The following is a 16,450-nucleotide window of genomic DNA, read 5'->3' as shown; positions in this document are numbered from 1 at the left end:
TTTTAAATATATATATATTTAGATTTTATTAATCACTGCATTTCAAAATATTTGATGCCAATCTTTTAATTTTTATTTAAAAAATGTAAATTGAATGAATAACAAAGGAGAAAAACTATTAAAAAAAAAACAAACAACATGTTTACTGTTCATATCACTGTTGATTATTTTTAAGGCAGAAATGACAAGGACCGTTTAACAGAAGAAAGACACACTGAATGGAATGAATGAATAACAAAAGAGAAAAAAAAACTTCTAAAGATTATTACTGTGACAATTACTGTTAAATATTGTTAAGACAGAAATGACAGAATGTTTATAACAAAGGACAGTTAATGTAATGAATATTAAGGCCTAACAAAAGAGAAAACATCTAAAAGAAAATGTTTACTGTTAATACTACTGTTGAATAAAATGACAAGAAATGTTTATAACAGAGGAAAAATAAGGAATATATTAAGAAAAGCTGTATGCTTGATTTTTTTATTTGCCATTATAATGTACATATGTATATGTAAGTTAAAAAATATATATATAAAAATTGCAGCAGGGGGTCCCCACCAGAGTCTAGTGCAATTTGGGGATCCTCACGCATGGAGCAGGAATAAATGGACTTAAATTACGCTGAAAGCCTTAATTTAAAACATAGACTTGCATCGAAATACCAACGAATTTCAACCAGGGTGAAAAAAAGCTCTTTTTTCTTAAGTTTGTTTTTTCATCTGGGGTGATTACCCTTCTCTTCAAGCACACCTGCGTTTTCTCTTGATTTTCATATGATAAAGACTTGCAGCAGGTTTCCTTTTAACTGACACTATTCCCTGATAAAGCATTATCATAGTTCAGTGACATTGCACACATCAACTACTCTTTTTGTTCCACTGAAATACACAAACTTTAATGATTATAGGTATATCACATGATTTTTGATCTATTCTTAAAAGAAAAGATAAGGCCTCGAAACAGTGACTGAGTACAGTGAGTAGAATACAGCCTTCATATAAAGGTTCTGTCTCAGCATTACACAGCACATTTCAACACTGCAACAAGCAGCCGCCTCAGATAACTGATAAAAGAATGAATGAGACTGCAAAAGAGATTATGCAGCTGAGTAATGATGCACATCGATTAGGGTTTAAGAGATATGGAGCAAGAAGAAGGCTGAATCAGAACTTGCATCCATTCCTGTTTGTATTGAACATAAACTCTTTATGATGGCAATTCCGGAGCTTTAATAAATGTATAAAGATGTGAGCGGTGAGTTTGATGTGTGAGCTCTACTTCACGAGAAAACTGAATGCATTTATTAGCCTTTGATTATTTCTGTGAACTTCAAAACATAAACTATCAAAGACATTACTGTTAATGATGTGCTTTGAGGATAATAAAAGTGATCAGTGAATGTGATAAAAACAAGGATCAAACGATAACATCCATAAATCAGCAGCCTGTTATGGACAGAGAAGACTTTTATTTGACACCAATGTATTGTCAGTGCGTGCTCAGTGCAGTGGGGTGTGTCAGAGTCCCCTACAGTGGAGGGGTTTCAGTAACACTGCTCCAAGCACAGCAGCTGTTTTTGTCCTCATCAAGCCTGATGAGATGCAGAGAGCACTGCAGATTTCTCTGCTTAGTTTTTGCTGCTGGATCAGAAACATTAAACCAGAGAGCCGTGACACAGGGCTGGAGCTGAGCCAGCAGCCCGCTGCACTTCCCCAGTCTTTGGGCAAGGCTCGGGTTAGGTTTGCAGAGCAATCAGCCCACTGCAGCGGATGGTGTTTCTGTCAAGTGTTGTCAAGGACAAACCATGATGCACTGCAGCAACAGAAATCTGCCCTGCATGAATTACTGGAATCACGGTAGTCATACCAGTGAAGGTGAAAAATAGAGACAAAATAATCAGTCAAATACTGCCTTGTGTGTAAACATTTTGTGAACTTATTTTGTGAAATAAGTGCATTGTAAAGTGTAAAAAAGAAAAGGAAAGAAAAGAAAAGACACTGACTATGTGTAGACTGTTTAATAAAATTGTTAAAATGTTGGATCTTAAATTCTATAAATCTTTTGAGCATTCAAGAATTAAAGCTCAGTTGCAAATTCGACTAGAGTTCAAAACAACCGTTTTCATTTATCTATTCATTTATCAATTTATGAATTTATGAGAATGCACTCTTAGCAACCAAAAACTGAAACCATGCCCCTTCAACAGCAGACCACATCAGCCGTCCACAAAAGGCTAGAAAAACATAAATCCACAGCATACACTCCAGAGTGGCACTACAGCAATCCTTTGTGCTAATCATTATCTTATTCATGCACACTGACACGGTCTTCCCTTTTCACAGGAACGTCATCACACATTTATTTGGTTGAATTTAGGTTGTGACAACAGGTGACCAAAATTCAGTGTCTAATGCCAGCATAAATTTGACACAAAATACTGATGACAGATGATGTTGATGGTTTGTTGGTTTTCATTTGTTTTCCTAACTAAGCAAAATCCAACATCTTCCAAACATTTCAAGTCAACTTCATGTTGACGCAGAAGAATGTTATTCAGTCGGGAGGTATAGAGAATACACAACCTAGAACCCTAACCCATCTGCAAAACATCATCATGTTAACTCCAAAAAAATGTGAACATTATTAGACAATTTAAATACTGTCAATCCATTTTTCTTTAATTTCTACCAAAATGTAAGTGGAGAACAAAGTACACAGTTATACAACTCTCTAACTGGTCAAATATCATTCAAAAACAGGTGAAAGTTGCTGAGACAAACTATTACAAAATAAAAAGCATATTCAGGGATCACGCGTCTATTTTAGGCACAAAATAGGAATTAAGTGTCTGTGTACTTTATCCATCATCAAAATAGCACTGAAATGTTTGTTGGATATGCATGTAATTGTTTTTCTTTAAGTCATTCAGAAACAATGAATTGGGCATGTGACAGGTAGGGAGGGGTATGGGTATGGGGTGAAGGTTTGGGACTAAAAGGTCTGGGGATGGGGATAGGGGTAGCACAGGTGAGTATAATGTATTGGCTGGACCTTGACTGCATTCACAGTGGGACGGAGCTGGTAAACTGGTTGGCCAAGGGATGGATAAGTGAACACATAGTCAGGCCACCTATCTCTGGCGAATTGCCTCCGAGGGACTTAGTGCTCAGGATGAGGTTCGGGGCATCCTTCACCTGGTCAGCCGCCTGAGGTATCTCCTCATCATCGTCAGGCTGTGATTGGTCCATGTTAAGTTCATTCTCAATGGGTATTCCCGGTTCTACTTCTAGAACATTTTTTATTCCCTGTTCCGGCTCAGACTGTCTCTCTGAGGTGAGTCTCACTCTGTCCAGGTTTGTTTCATAACTTGCAAGTCATTCTTTGTTTTGGAAGATTACCCTCACCATGTGAGTCCAGTGCAGGTGCGTGTAGCCAGTATCGAGGCATACTGTGCTCTTCTTCAGAGTCACTTGCATCAGAGCTCTGTGATGTTCCTGTGGTCTGCAAGGGCTCTGAGAACTTCTCGGCCCTCTTGTGTGACTTTGGAGTGTTAGCAACTGAAGTCTGGGACGGTTCTACTGGTAAGTCTTTCACCTGTAACAGCAGGTTTCAGTGCAGGGTGCGAAAGGTTCAACCTCCTGTTTCCAGACTGACTTTGTAGACAGGGTTGTTACTAACCTGCTCTTTCATGATGTAGATGGTGTTTCCCAATACGGTCGAAGCTTACCATGCTCCCCTCTATCACTGAGGTTACGGACAAGAACTCTGTCCCCACGCTGAAGGGTCACACACTTATGATAACACACTTTAATGGAAAGGCAGTCACAAGCCTTTATTGTGGGAAAAAAAGAAAAAACTAGAAGTACCAACGATGTTAGTGAAGGTCATGGTAATTCTAAGCGCTATGTGGTAGAGAATTGGACTTGCCTGAATTTTTTGAAGATGTTTCACCTCTCATCTGAGAGGCTTCTTTAGTTCAAAATAAAGAAACCTTTTAGATGAGAGGGGAAATGTCTTCAAGAAACTCAGACATGTCTAGTTTCCTACATTATAGCACTTAGAAAAGTACCTACAATGTTATTAAGGATACCAACAAAAACTCAATGAAATTAATTTCAAAATAGATTCTGACATTTGTTTAGACGATTTTTCTTCCTGCCACTATGAAATAAAATGCATTATTATTAAAAGGGGGTAAAAACAACAGTTCTGTGTTTTGCCAGAATTCAAAATGTGAGTTTTTCTCTGCTGAAATCACAGTGGGAAAAAAAACAAGAAAAAAGTACTCAAAAAACCCTTAACCTGATGTTGGCGCTAGATTTATTTATTTTTTTTCCCAAACATTTTTTATTGTTTTTTGTTATTATAACATAACACTTTAACCCTTACAACAATCCCTATGCCCCCACCCCCCACCCCTACCCTCCCCACCCATCCAACAGCGTCATACTCTCAGTGCAACAATATATGCATACTTCTAACAGTTGCAACTTAATTTCTTACACAGATAGGTCCGTAATGAATTGCAGAAAGGATGTCCAGATCTTGTAAAAGTCTTCAATCTTTCCTTTAGCCAGATAGGTCAGTTTTTCCAGTGCCAAGTTTTAGGACATTTCTTTGATCCATTGATTAGAAGTAGGTCCATGTATGTCCTTCCATTGTAAAGAAATAACACGTTTGGCTTGCAACAGACAAAAGTTTAACAATTTTCTTTTCCTTCCGTTTACTTGAAACTGTTCAGGAGGAATATGAAAAATACACAATTTGGCATCCACAGGAATATGTTGGCGCTAGATTTAAGATTTTTTTAATAAGGTTAATTTTGTAAGAAACTAAAATGTCTGTGTTAAATTTCGCTTGAAGGCAGGTTCAGCAATTTTGACCCAACTTTGTGTTGTTCATACACTGCCGCTTCGTACATGGGACTGTAAGAGGACCGTGTGTTAACACAGTGGACTTACAGCACCTCACAACTGAATGAAACACCAGGGAGGTAAAACATACTTACAGACTTACAGGGAAAAGGACAATAACTCAGAAAAAGGCAAAATTCAGTCACAGGACCATTAACAGTAAACTGTGGATCGAGCATTTTGCTCCTTTAAAATGGTATGTTCAAAGCTCCTACTGACAAAACCTTTGCGTAACTATCATCTCTCAAATGTTCAAATGGCAAATATTTTACTTCAGCTGACCCTCAGGGTTAAAGGGGAGCTTGTTCTAAGTTATTATGACTCATTTATATTTCCATTAATCATGTGTAGTACATGTGTAGAACAACATCTTGTAAACACTTGTTCCATATATGACAGTGTGAGTGCATCTTGTTGACTCCAGTGAAAGACACACCCTCATCCTGCTGCACCTGAATGGAGGAAAACTACCACTAGAGGGAGAGAAGCTCAGCAGTACGTGCTCAGCTCCGCCTCTCCTGCAGCAGCCTCATTCTCAGTTCACCTTCAGAGCTTTCACGTCCTATTCTTTTCTACTCTCCTCTCATAAGGATTTCTCAAGCATCACTTTGACATGTAACGTTGCAAAAATGATGAACCACTCAACCCAATGTGCATGTGAATCTCATCAGACAGTTTGTTGTCTCCATGGAGATTGCCCAAGGTCAGGCTATAGAGCACCCAGCTGTAAGATTATTACTTACTGGTCAGGGAGGGAAAAGGAGAGCATTATCAAAAGCAGAACTCCTGTTATTAACGGTGAAAAACAAAATTTGGGGGTTGTCCTCTCATGACATATAAGTAAATTAGAAAATGCATTCAAATCAATTAAAAAGCAGTGTGTCTCATGGGCAGATGAACAGGTAACAGAAACAGGAAGGAGACAGGATGTCTGCAGCACAGTGAGAACCTAGCAACACAGATAACATTGACCATCTGCTGAGGAAATGTGATTGTGAGCAGGTATACTGTGTTTACAGAGTTGAGGTGATAAAGGGCAAGTGTGGCTTCATGTGAGCATGAAGGACAGGTGTGCTGAACTGTGATGATGACTTGGTGGGAAGTGACTGGGAAGGCAGGAAAGTCTATGGTGGTGAATGGCATGGACAGGAAAGCAACACAGAAATGCAAAGTCTGGGGGAAGTTTGAACGGCTAAAGAAAAGCTGAAGGAGGACAGGGAGACTATATATAGACTCATTTCCAATTTCTAGTAGAGAGGAGCTGTGTGCACAGCTCTGCAGCATGTGGTTTTCGGTGTGTGTGTGTGTGTGTGTGTGTGTGTGTGTGTGTGTGTGTGTGTGTGTGTGTGTGTGTGTGTGTGTGTGTGTGTGTGTGGAGGGGGGGGCACCCATTAGAGGTCTCTGAGTGCAACACGAACGTTGTAAAACACTCACAGCAAAGCTTACAGCCCATTGTTTGCAAACTGTTTGCATGAGGAATATGTATGTATTCAAGTAAACTATTACCATGATGTCTATAGGCTGTGGCTAAATGACTGCATTGGAGGGAGTCATTTATTACATCCTCGTTGAGATAGGTTTGTAGGGTTCTAAACTTATAAGGTAAGGACGGACGAGGACAGAGACCTACCAAGACGAGCTAACTGGCCTGTTTTTAGCTGAAGGCTGGTGTGTGCCATAGGGCCGTAAAGCTATACGCACTTCTCTCCAAAGAACCACTGCCCGCTGGCCAAGTTCCATGTTACTAAAAGTAAGTGAACGGGGTGCTCTGTGGGAGTTGGACAGACCCCATTCTCTCTGTTGGAAGTTAGCCTACTATTAGATGGACTTCAAAACTGCTATTTTAAAGTGGAAAATAGAGTATTTCTTTGACATTGCCTTCAGGGGCTAAAATTTGCATGTTCACACGGGTGTTGTGTTTCCATCAGTGCCCTTAGGAGCCAGAGCTGATAAATACTAATGCAGAGTCATTTCACCTGTGTGTGAATGCCAATTATAACCTCTACCATTAAAAAGCCAGATATTAGCAGGTGTTACTTGGTGTTTGTGCAGTGGAAAAGGGCTTTAGTGCATCGTCACAGCACACACATTGTTTTAGAGAATGATCAAAAGCAACTTATCATCAGGCCTATATCAGGCATTCGACTGACCTTTGCTCCTTGAACGTTTGAAGTGTTGTTTCACCTCTGAGCACAGCCTGCATCACTAGGTTTAAGTTTTATTGCTCACCCTCTCAACTGGTCTCTGTATTGTGGAATGAAATGCTTAGATTTTCTGCAGTTATGTAGTTGGGTTTTTTTTTTCAATTTTCAGGTAATTTTCTTTTCTTTCTCTCAGCTAAATGTCTTGCTAATTTTGGGTTATTTCTTGTTTCGGTGCTCATTGCCTTATTTTTCACGTTTCAAAGGAGATAGTGACGATATTAAATGTGGTGCAGGTAACTGTCAACAACACCACAGGTGTGGCCTCCCTGAGGAAAGGAGTCCCTCTTTAGCTTCTCTGCTCTGGCATTATAACTACAGAAGAGCCTCCCTGTCTAACAGGTGAAAGAGACCATTGTAGAAATGCATGGAGGGACATGAAACAGGGAGTTTGGGTCTCCTCTGCAAGAAAATAGTGAGCATCAAACACTCAGTTTCCTGCAATCTGATGATTTTGTCAACATTGGTTTCAAAGGTGGGGGAGATGCACATGTTTACATTTGTGTGCATGCAGTGCACAAATATTGAGGGGGGGCTGTGCTCCCTGCGTCCCCTCTGAAATCTATGAAACCTATGTTTACATGATTCAAATCATTTGTGATATACTGCCATGTTCCTGCAGCATCTGGTGTAAATGTGTTGTAGGCTGGGAAAGTGTGATCAGATGTGTGCTCTGTCACCCCTTAAACCACACCCAATATGCCCTAGAGTACATCTCTTCATCACTGCAGCATGGTGAGGAGCTAAACCAATGAAATCAAATCAAGGTGGTGAATTTCTCTTAAGAGTTTGCACAGATGTCTGTATGCAAATGATTTGTTTTTGTGTTTGTTTTCTTTTGTTGATCATAAATTTGCATCAGGACACCAACCTCAACATCAAAGTGTTAGGGGCAGGAGAATCCCACCTGCTTACTGTGGAGCTGCAGCTGCAGGTTTACATTACAGTACATTAGGATGCCCCAGGGTTGATGAATTATAAATAGGATAGATTCCTACATCCTCTGCACAAAGCTTATGCCCATCCAGCAGATGAAGTACAGAACATGTCTTAGGAGTCTTAGACTTTTACATTTATAGGTGTGATAAAACAGCATCAAAGTATGGATGAATAATCAACATGAAAGGAGAATTTAAAAAAGCATTTTCACATATTGACACATTGGTGTAGATGTAGTCTGCTCCAGAAACAATTGATATGTGTCTATAATTTAAATAAAGTGTACAAATTGCATCAAAAGGTCCTAATGATACTGCAGAAATACTAATAACCAATTTGCATAATGTTCTATTATTCATGTACATGTTCTTTTTTTTTTTTTAAAGTGCTTTACCGTCACCAAAAATTGAGGATTTCTTTAAACCTGTACGTTATGGTCGTTGGATTTACCAAGAAAAGCCAGAAATAAAAGGACTGACTAAAATTTATTTCAGTATACTTACATGTATTTTATGGCCACTTAGAGCAGCAGAAACAAGCTTCAACATATTATCACCAGATGAGTTACGTTGAATGCTTTGGGGCTATAAATCTGAATAATGAGGTAAAAGAGGCTAAAAAGCTTCACAGAGCTGGGGGGAACTGCAGTGTTGGTCATTCTCTGTGGGTTTGTCACTATGAGCAACACATTTTACATAACACTTAGTCATTTGATCCAATGTTGGTATAAAAATACTGCAGCTTTAAACTACCCATTAAATGCTGTTTGTAATTTATTACATGTGTAATTAAAGCTAGTATGATTAAGATTGAAATCTACTGTGCCATGTGTTTGTAAAGGCAGACAGCAATCACCTCTTAGGGTGCAGGAACTTGAGGCCTAAGAATACATTTTCTGTCCCAAATCATTGCATTTACTGATTTACTATACAATACATAATTATACTCAACAGTTTAGAATGCAGCATATATGCAGCACCAAAGGCAACCCCATTGTCCTAAAACATTCAGTGTGTAGGGTTTAGCGGGAGGTATTGGCAGAAATGGAATGTATACATTTATGACCAAGACTAGCTTTTAGTTACCAAAGAGCTTTTTTTTCTTATATTGATGCATTACTACAGGTAAGACTAAAATGGCAAAACACAATAAAAAGTGCTTCCCACATTCACCTATACTAAATAGTAATCATCCATGTGTAATAACAAAGCCCATAATATTGGCCCAGCATGCTCATAATAAATAACTAGGTTTGCACATTCACTGCAGTCTACCAATCATAGGATGTAGCCTAATTCTCTAAGTGGCAGTGTTCAGTGTGGATGACCAAAACAGTTTGGCGACCTGTTATTCAGTCAGTGGGTCAGAGTTTCAGGTTATTATATACACTCAGTGGCCAGTTTGGGGCCACCTCGCTAAAATAATGCAGTCTTATCCAACAGCACTGCAATGAACGCTATTCCACAGTATGAACATTGTGTATGATGCAGTGTGCATTGCTGTATTACTAAGATTTTGCCCACAGATCGTAGTTTGTTGGTGGCATCCTGGAAAACACAAACCCTCTCACACAGAACTTTTTTGCCCTGCTTTAGTTGTGAAGGGTAAAAAATACATGAATGGCTAACTGTTCCTATAATCATCGACCTTTGATCGCTCACTGTAAACTGTAAACACCGTCAAGTGCTGGAGGAGATTAAGATTAATATTTAGTGTATTTTGATTTTTATTTCATCCCTTGCAGCTGAAATTCTACCAGCTAAGCAGCTTTTGTTATTTAGATTAGCATTTAGATGTATGACGTTAGAATGTAGCTAAAGCTACTGAGTTAAATAACTATCCCAAGTGGCATCTGACTTCATTATGATATCAGAAAGATGTCAGTTAATTTTTTTTGGAATGAAAATCAGGTTGACAGTTTTTAAAATGTCTACCGATGTTAGAATGTCATGTTATGTGGATGTCAGCACTATGATGTTTTGCCAGCATTGGGTTTTGTTCTCTGTACCTTACAAAGAAATGTCGTATTTTGAAGATTCAAAGAGAGTTTGGTTACTTAACAACAAAACTTAAACCAACAAAATATTAACATCATTTGTCATTAGTATTCTACTTAAAATTTATGTTGGTATAAGATGTCCTGACATTTAATTTTGGTAACTCAATATCACAACCTATATTCAACCAAATATCAACGTCTTATAGTGGCCAGCTGGGAAGTCAGCTTGGGATCAGTACGGTGATCAGTCAAGTGGCTCCAGTCCATAGCAGCTAGACAGTGTCAGATGAGAATGCAATCAGACAGAACCGGTGGCGTGTCATTGTACGCTAGCGGACAAGTGGAAAGCACTGGGCATGTCCACACACAACATGCTTGTGGGACGTCACATGAGAACTATGCTGGACGAAACCGGTTGCATGCGAATGAAATGTTGAAGGACAGCGTCAGGTAATAACGTTGCCGGTAACAACATAATATAAGGAGCGACAATGTGCTTACAGGGCAGGTGGAGGTGGATGGGTCCCACAAACAACTGACTTTCATAGGGAAGTCCAGAGTTTCATTCTTATATGGGTGTGTGTATGTTTGTGAGTGATCTACACTTTATCATGGGCCTACTTTGCCTAAACTTAACTGTCTGTGACTTTGTTTCCTATTCCCAAACATCATGAAAGCCTGCACATTGTGTAAACATAAGGGGCAAGCTGCTTTTTGCATGGTGTGACATCACGGTAATGGGCTGCGTCATCCCACCATGACGTCATCCCACCATCAGCATTTGTTGACATCATTGTAACGACATCCCAGAGTGTAAACAGTTGATGCAGAAGAATAACTAAAACATCACAGGTAGATGCAGAAGGTCCTAACAGAGCGGCACCATGTAATGAGTTTGGAGTGAGAACATGTTGGTGGCTCAGCTGATGACAATGTCTCTGTTTCTAGTACGCCTTGGCGGCCAGGAAGAGTTCCCTCTGTTTTCTTTGACCCCAACCCTGGTAAGTAGCTTAACAACAGAAACTAACCTGATGCCCTTACAGTCCCCAGCAGTGGTATAGGGGTAGCTGATAAGGCAAGTTTTCTATGAGGTACCCGGGGAGGTTACTGAGAAGCAAGTGGGTAGTCTACTCTATATTCCAGTGGCTTCTTGGCTGATGAGGGGATGTACTGTAAATGGGCAGAAAAAGAGGAGGGTATACCCCATACACATGTATATAACTTGCACTACACCATTGTTCACCAGCCCCTCTGCTGTAGTGTCACAAAGGAGTGTTGCACAATCGTCAGAGCGAGGAATTTGACCACTAAAGGCCCTGACACACCAAGCCCACAGTCAGCCTTCAGCCAATGTCAGTGAGCATCTATCACTCTGGATGCTGTGGTGTGTCCAGCAGCCTTGGCCCTTGTCGGCTTTTTTTCTGCCAATTCAGCATGTTGAAATGGCATTACAGATGGTGGAGTCCATCAGTGAATGAAATCACTCTGATTGGTACTCCAGCTCAGTGTATGAGAAGAATAACAGTAATAAGTAAAGTAAACAAAAAGCTGAAGTCACGAGGTGGTGGATTGAGTTGTTAATGTCCTAAATGGTTAACTATCAACAAGGTTTGCCTTTTTTAACGGCAATCACAAAACAACTGCAGTTTGCTGGCATGGAGAGTTTCTTCCTATCATGCAGGCACAGAATGTACATGCTGGCTGGCCACCAGCTGTAGTCTTTGCAATGTGTTTATGTGCAACTTTTTGGCTGACACAGGCGATGTAAGGTGACGCAACAGTTGCCTTCATTGCTGCTAGTTAATTGATGCTGATTTGGTGTGTCTAGGCCTTTTGTCTTCTTGTGAGGACCAGTTCAAAGGATTACACTTACAAATACGCAAGTCAGATTTGTCTTTTATTAGTTATAAAGAGCTGAATAAGAATTGCTCAACCAGTATTTGTAGGAAATGCATTTAAACTGGATGATTCAGCAGCTCACAATTTATATCCAGCACCAGTGTTTAACACAGGAAGCCGTGAATCCTGTATTGAGCGCAGGGAGAATTAAAGGTGTAGGCGCCTTGTAGCCCATCTTACGATCATGTAGAAGATTATATTTTATCAGTCTCCTTCTTCTCTACTTTGTGAGTGTATTACTGTGGCATATTGTGGTTGTCATGCGCAAATAAGGTAGCAAGAAATTCCTTCCAAATTGCTGGCATTGGACATTAAACATTTTTGCAGAATCCTCTCATACCACAATCTGTCTGACAGCAGAGTTTATTGGCTTGTAAAGAAGGCCTACACCTTCTAGCAAGAGGTTTCTCAACGGGGTTAACATGTGGGAGGTTCAGGGTCTTAGTATAAGACCTTAGTTACTTAAGTCCTAAGACCCTCAACCTTTACACGACATCTATCCCTCCTCAGTTGCTCTTCATGTGGTTTCTAGTATTTTTTCTGTTTTAAAGGATTTTTTGAAGGGAGTTTTTCCTTCGTCGCGGTGAGGGTCTAAGGACAGAGGGATGTAGTTTGTTGTGAAGGCATATTGTGATTTGTGATAATGGGCTTAATAGATAAAATTGATTGAAATCAAACCTTACTTAGTTAGGAGAGTTCGGTGAACCTGACATTCGACATTCGTACGAGCAAAACTCGCAGAAAGTAAGAGATGTCTAGGATAAGAAAACAAAGATGTTCTTGCATGAAGCCTTTGATCCCTCACTGGCTTCTCACCAGCAAGCACAACCATTTGTATTTGTTGGAAGACAGTGCAAGGGTTGCTGCAAGGAATTCAGCACACAGTCAGTCAGTTTAACAGTTAAGTGCAGCTACAGTTATATCTCGATTAGGCCATTTAATTGGACTACTGTCCTTGACCCAGTATACAAGTACCGGCGGAGAATTTATTTATTGACCAAAGTATGTCTGACGCCTCCTCTGTAAGTGACTATATGCCCCCTTTCTAAGTTAGCAATCAGCAAACATGTTGCATGCCAAACTGTGACAACATGGATCCGTTTTCAGAGCCACGTCGATCCCTTCGTCCTGTTCTGTTTTTTTCTGGCTTTCTTCTACAGAGTTATGCTGTTTAACTTCTGCGTCAAAGCTTGGTGCAGGGACTACGGAGCATGTGCAGAATGCCTAGGCCAGTTTGGGTCCAGTTGAGACATATACATGAAAGAGTAAATCAACCCCCAAGAGCATTATCTCGAAGAGTGTTATTCCAACTTCGAGAAATTCGACTTAGTACAATTTCAATTGGGATAACATATTTACATGTATTTTAAAAGTCCAGTTTTAGTTGCACACAATTCAACTACTTCTATCTCACTGAGTGACGGTCTGCAGTGGCATGTAGAAACTTTGCCTCTGAATCACCAGAGTGCCCAAATGTTTCAGCACTTTTGTTAGCAGGTAACTTGCTATCAAACATTTCCACAGTGTGCAGGTACAGTAGTTATTTACAGGCATTGTCTATTCTTGCTGCTGATTAAGAAATCAAAATATTATTGATGCTTCCTCAGATTAGCTAACCTAGATATAGTGTAATAAGGCACACAGTGATGTGACTATAGCATACACGTCATAGTGGCGAGCCGCCGGCAGACAGACAGTATTAGTGGGTTGTTTTTCCCTGCGGCGGACAGATGGAGGGGGCATCAATTAGCCTTCAGCTGGCTCTGACCTTGAAATGGAGCACAGGCAGAAAACAGGAAGTCTCCCTGTACCACAGCCTGGAGTTCCAGTTTGTGTCCCCCATCATTTATTGATTTTCACTTTTTCACAAATGTGCCTGGACACATTTTAGGAATCTTCCATATTATATACTGCCCAAGACATTCAAAGTAACACCATGACAACATGCATTTCTTGTAGTGTGTCTCTCATTTTGTTTAATTTAAGGATCATTAATACTTTAAGAGGAAGGAGCAAATGTTAGAAATTATACATTAACTTATGTTAGGGTAAAGTGGGGTTGAAAGGAACTGTTGTTTCCTGCACACCTTTCTGTGTTGCAATATTTCAGTAGCTTAGTCATGGGCCTCTTTTACTACCCAGTGCATGTCCCTGCATGTCTGTTTTCATGCAAAGTCCTGACACTTCCTGACAGAGCTGACAGAACACACCATTTACAAAACACTGCTAACCGTTTGAAACCTGATTTCTATCAAAAACATGAGGAGATGAAATGAAAAATGAATGAAAAACAAAAGAAGAAATGACCCAAAAATATGTAAGAGATTAGCTAAAAAGTTAAATAAAGGTAAACAAGAGTTGGAAAAAATGTGCTTAAAAATTATACTATTTCTGTGACATAATTTCAAAATTGTTATTTTGATCATTATAAATATAGCTTTTCCCAAGCTTTTTTATGATTTAGAAATGTTTACCTTGCTTTTTAAAAAAATCTGAATCTACTAATTTCTTGAACATTTCTTATCAATTTGCTCATTGCCTTTTTACTGATGTTTTTGAAAGAAATCACAAGAATTTGTTTGGGGTTCAAAGGTTTAAATATGTGTGAAAGTGGCACAGGAAAAGTGAGGTTGATATAGGTCTCAAAGGGTCAAAATGGGAAAAAAAAAAGATTTGAATCCTTATAAAAAAAAAAAAAAAAACACTGATCTTTGTACAATGATGAAAATCACAGTTCAAGGTTAGGCATCATCACATCATATATCCTAATATTAAACACCAGTTTGAGGACAAAGGGACAAGAGAAGCCAATCTTTGACTGGGCTGTTTGTTGGGTACTTACATTTGGTTGGGACGATGATGTCGTTTGATTCTTGTGTTGTCTGAGGCCGGGGGGTCTGCTTTGGGACGGTGGGCCGTTCAGCATTGTATCTCAGTGTAACAGAGGGATCAGACAGAGTCACTGGTGGAGTCTGCGGCACGTACGGCCCTCGTGTCGACTGATCTTCCATTAAAACCTCAGGTCGTCCTGGGGTTATGGCGGTGGTCAAGGAGACAAAAGACGTAGATGAATGAGGAATGGACACAGTGAGTCCCAGCGTGGGGGTAACTGATATGATAATAGGGTCCTGTCCAATGCGTTTAGGATCTAAGTGTGTGGGTGGTTCATACTCAAAGATTTTATCCACAAAAACCCATTTGAGGCCGGCTGTGCACAGGGCTAGGCTCAGCAGACAGGCCAGGATGGGAAGAATGCAGATTTTCTCAGAGTGCAGGCAATTGTTAATCCGTTCCATCTCTATGCATACACAGCAGGTCCCTGGCAAGGCCACAATTCCCAAAGCCCCCAAATGCTCCCCATCACCAGCTTCCTCTGCGCCATCCTCCCCGCTCTCAGCAGCTGCCTCCGTCTCCTCTGGTTTCTCCTCGGGGACTTGTCCAGTATCAACAGTAGAGCTGGTGGGGGAGGCCGATCCGGGAGGGGGAGCCGGCCCTGCAGAGAGCTCCTCCATTCCCTCAGTCATCCTATTCAGCTGCTGGATGAGGGGTCTGTAAACACCTCAACTATTAACTCAGAGCATCATACTGTGGCTGTCTGCCACCAGTCTCCTTTTCCATCATGAGGCTGCAGTCAGAGCGGGGATTTCTGTGGAAATGCTCAAACCTTAACAGTCTGGGAGGGACAGCCTTGTGCGCAGGAAGCAAAGGAGTTCCTTATTCATGCTTTCTCACTGGAAACGCATCAGTCTATAAATAGAGTCATCAAATTTGCTGCAGGCAAAAACAAAAAAAGATTGCCAGAGATTCCTTAAATGTTCTGCATGTTCTGTTAGAGACCAGCGGTGGAACAGTAGCGCTCACTCACCTGAGCACTGAGGCAGAGGAGGCAGAATAGAAGTGATGGGCCGGCTGCAGCAGCTGTGATGCAGAGGACAGGACGGCCAGGCACTGCAGTGGCAGGAGGGACATGCTGTCTTGTCTGTGGAGCTCCAAGTAGCTGAAAGGCTGAATCATCAGGGAGCGGCAGGTGCCCTTCCTCTCAGCGCAGCCACAGAAACAGATGAGTAAGGGGAAAGAGAGAGAAAGAGAATGATAGAGAGAGGGAGGGAGGGGGGCTGCAGTAGCACAGAAGGGCAGAGAAGACGGGATACTCCCCTTTTTCTTCTCTCACCCCTCCTCTCTCACTGTTTCCTCCAAGTGGTGAGCGGGGCAGCCTGTGGCCTCCTCCCTCTCTGCCTCTCTTCCTGTCTGCTGCTGCTGTGTCCTGCTCCCTCTGCAGCCTGCTCCCAATCCCAGCACAAAGCATCCAGCTAAGCAAGTTCCTACTTGATCCAATTAGAGTGCATGGCAGCGAATCACAGAAAGGCAAACTGTTGGAGCCGCCCCCTCCAGCACCACTCCCCATTGATTATGCTGATACTAGAGGGTGTGTTTTTTGTCAAGGGGAAGGAGCCAAGGAAGCAGACATATGATCCTTCCCAAGAGGAGTCAGCCAT

General features: G+C 40.8%; 1 protein-coding gene across 5 annotated transcripts in view; it reads right to left on the bottom strand.

Moving 5' to 3' along the window:
• nrg1 (neuregulin 1) overlaps positions 1–16,245 on the bottom strand; it is a 53,121-nt gene extending 36,876 nt beyond the window's left edge. For 4 of the 5 annotated variants that reach the window (XM_042508846.2, XM_088071015.1, XM_088071017.1 and 1 more), the window contains exon 1: positions 14,797–16,245. In XM_042508846.2, the coding sequence (XP_042364780.2) occupies positions 14,797–15,478 (682 nt within the window). In that variant the 5' untranslated portion in view covers positions 15,479–16,245. The remainder of the gene's footprint in view (positions 1–14,796) is intronic. The other variant, XM_088071016.1, reaches the window with a different exon arrangement.
• Between the last annotated feature and the right edge of the window lie 205 nt (positions 16,246–16,450).

The sequence above is a fragment of the Plectropomus leopardus genome, chromosome 20 (genome assembly GCF_026936395.1).
Source record: "Plectropomus leopardus strain MGB_pleo_1.0 chromosome 20, ASM2693639v1, whole genome shotgun sequence".
In the NCBI taxonomy this organism is placed as follows: Eukaryota; Metazoa; Chordata; class Actinopteri; order Perciformes; family Serranidae; genus Plectropomus; species Plectropomus leopardus.
The sequence above is the reverse complement of the archived record's forward strand: the minus strand, read 5'-3'. Positions and strand labels throughout refer to the sequence as shown.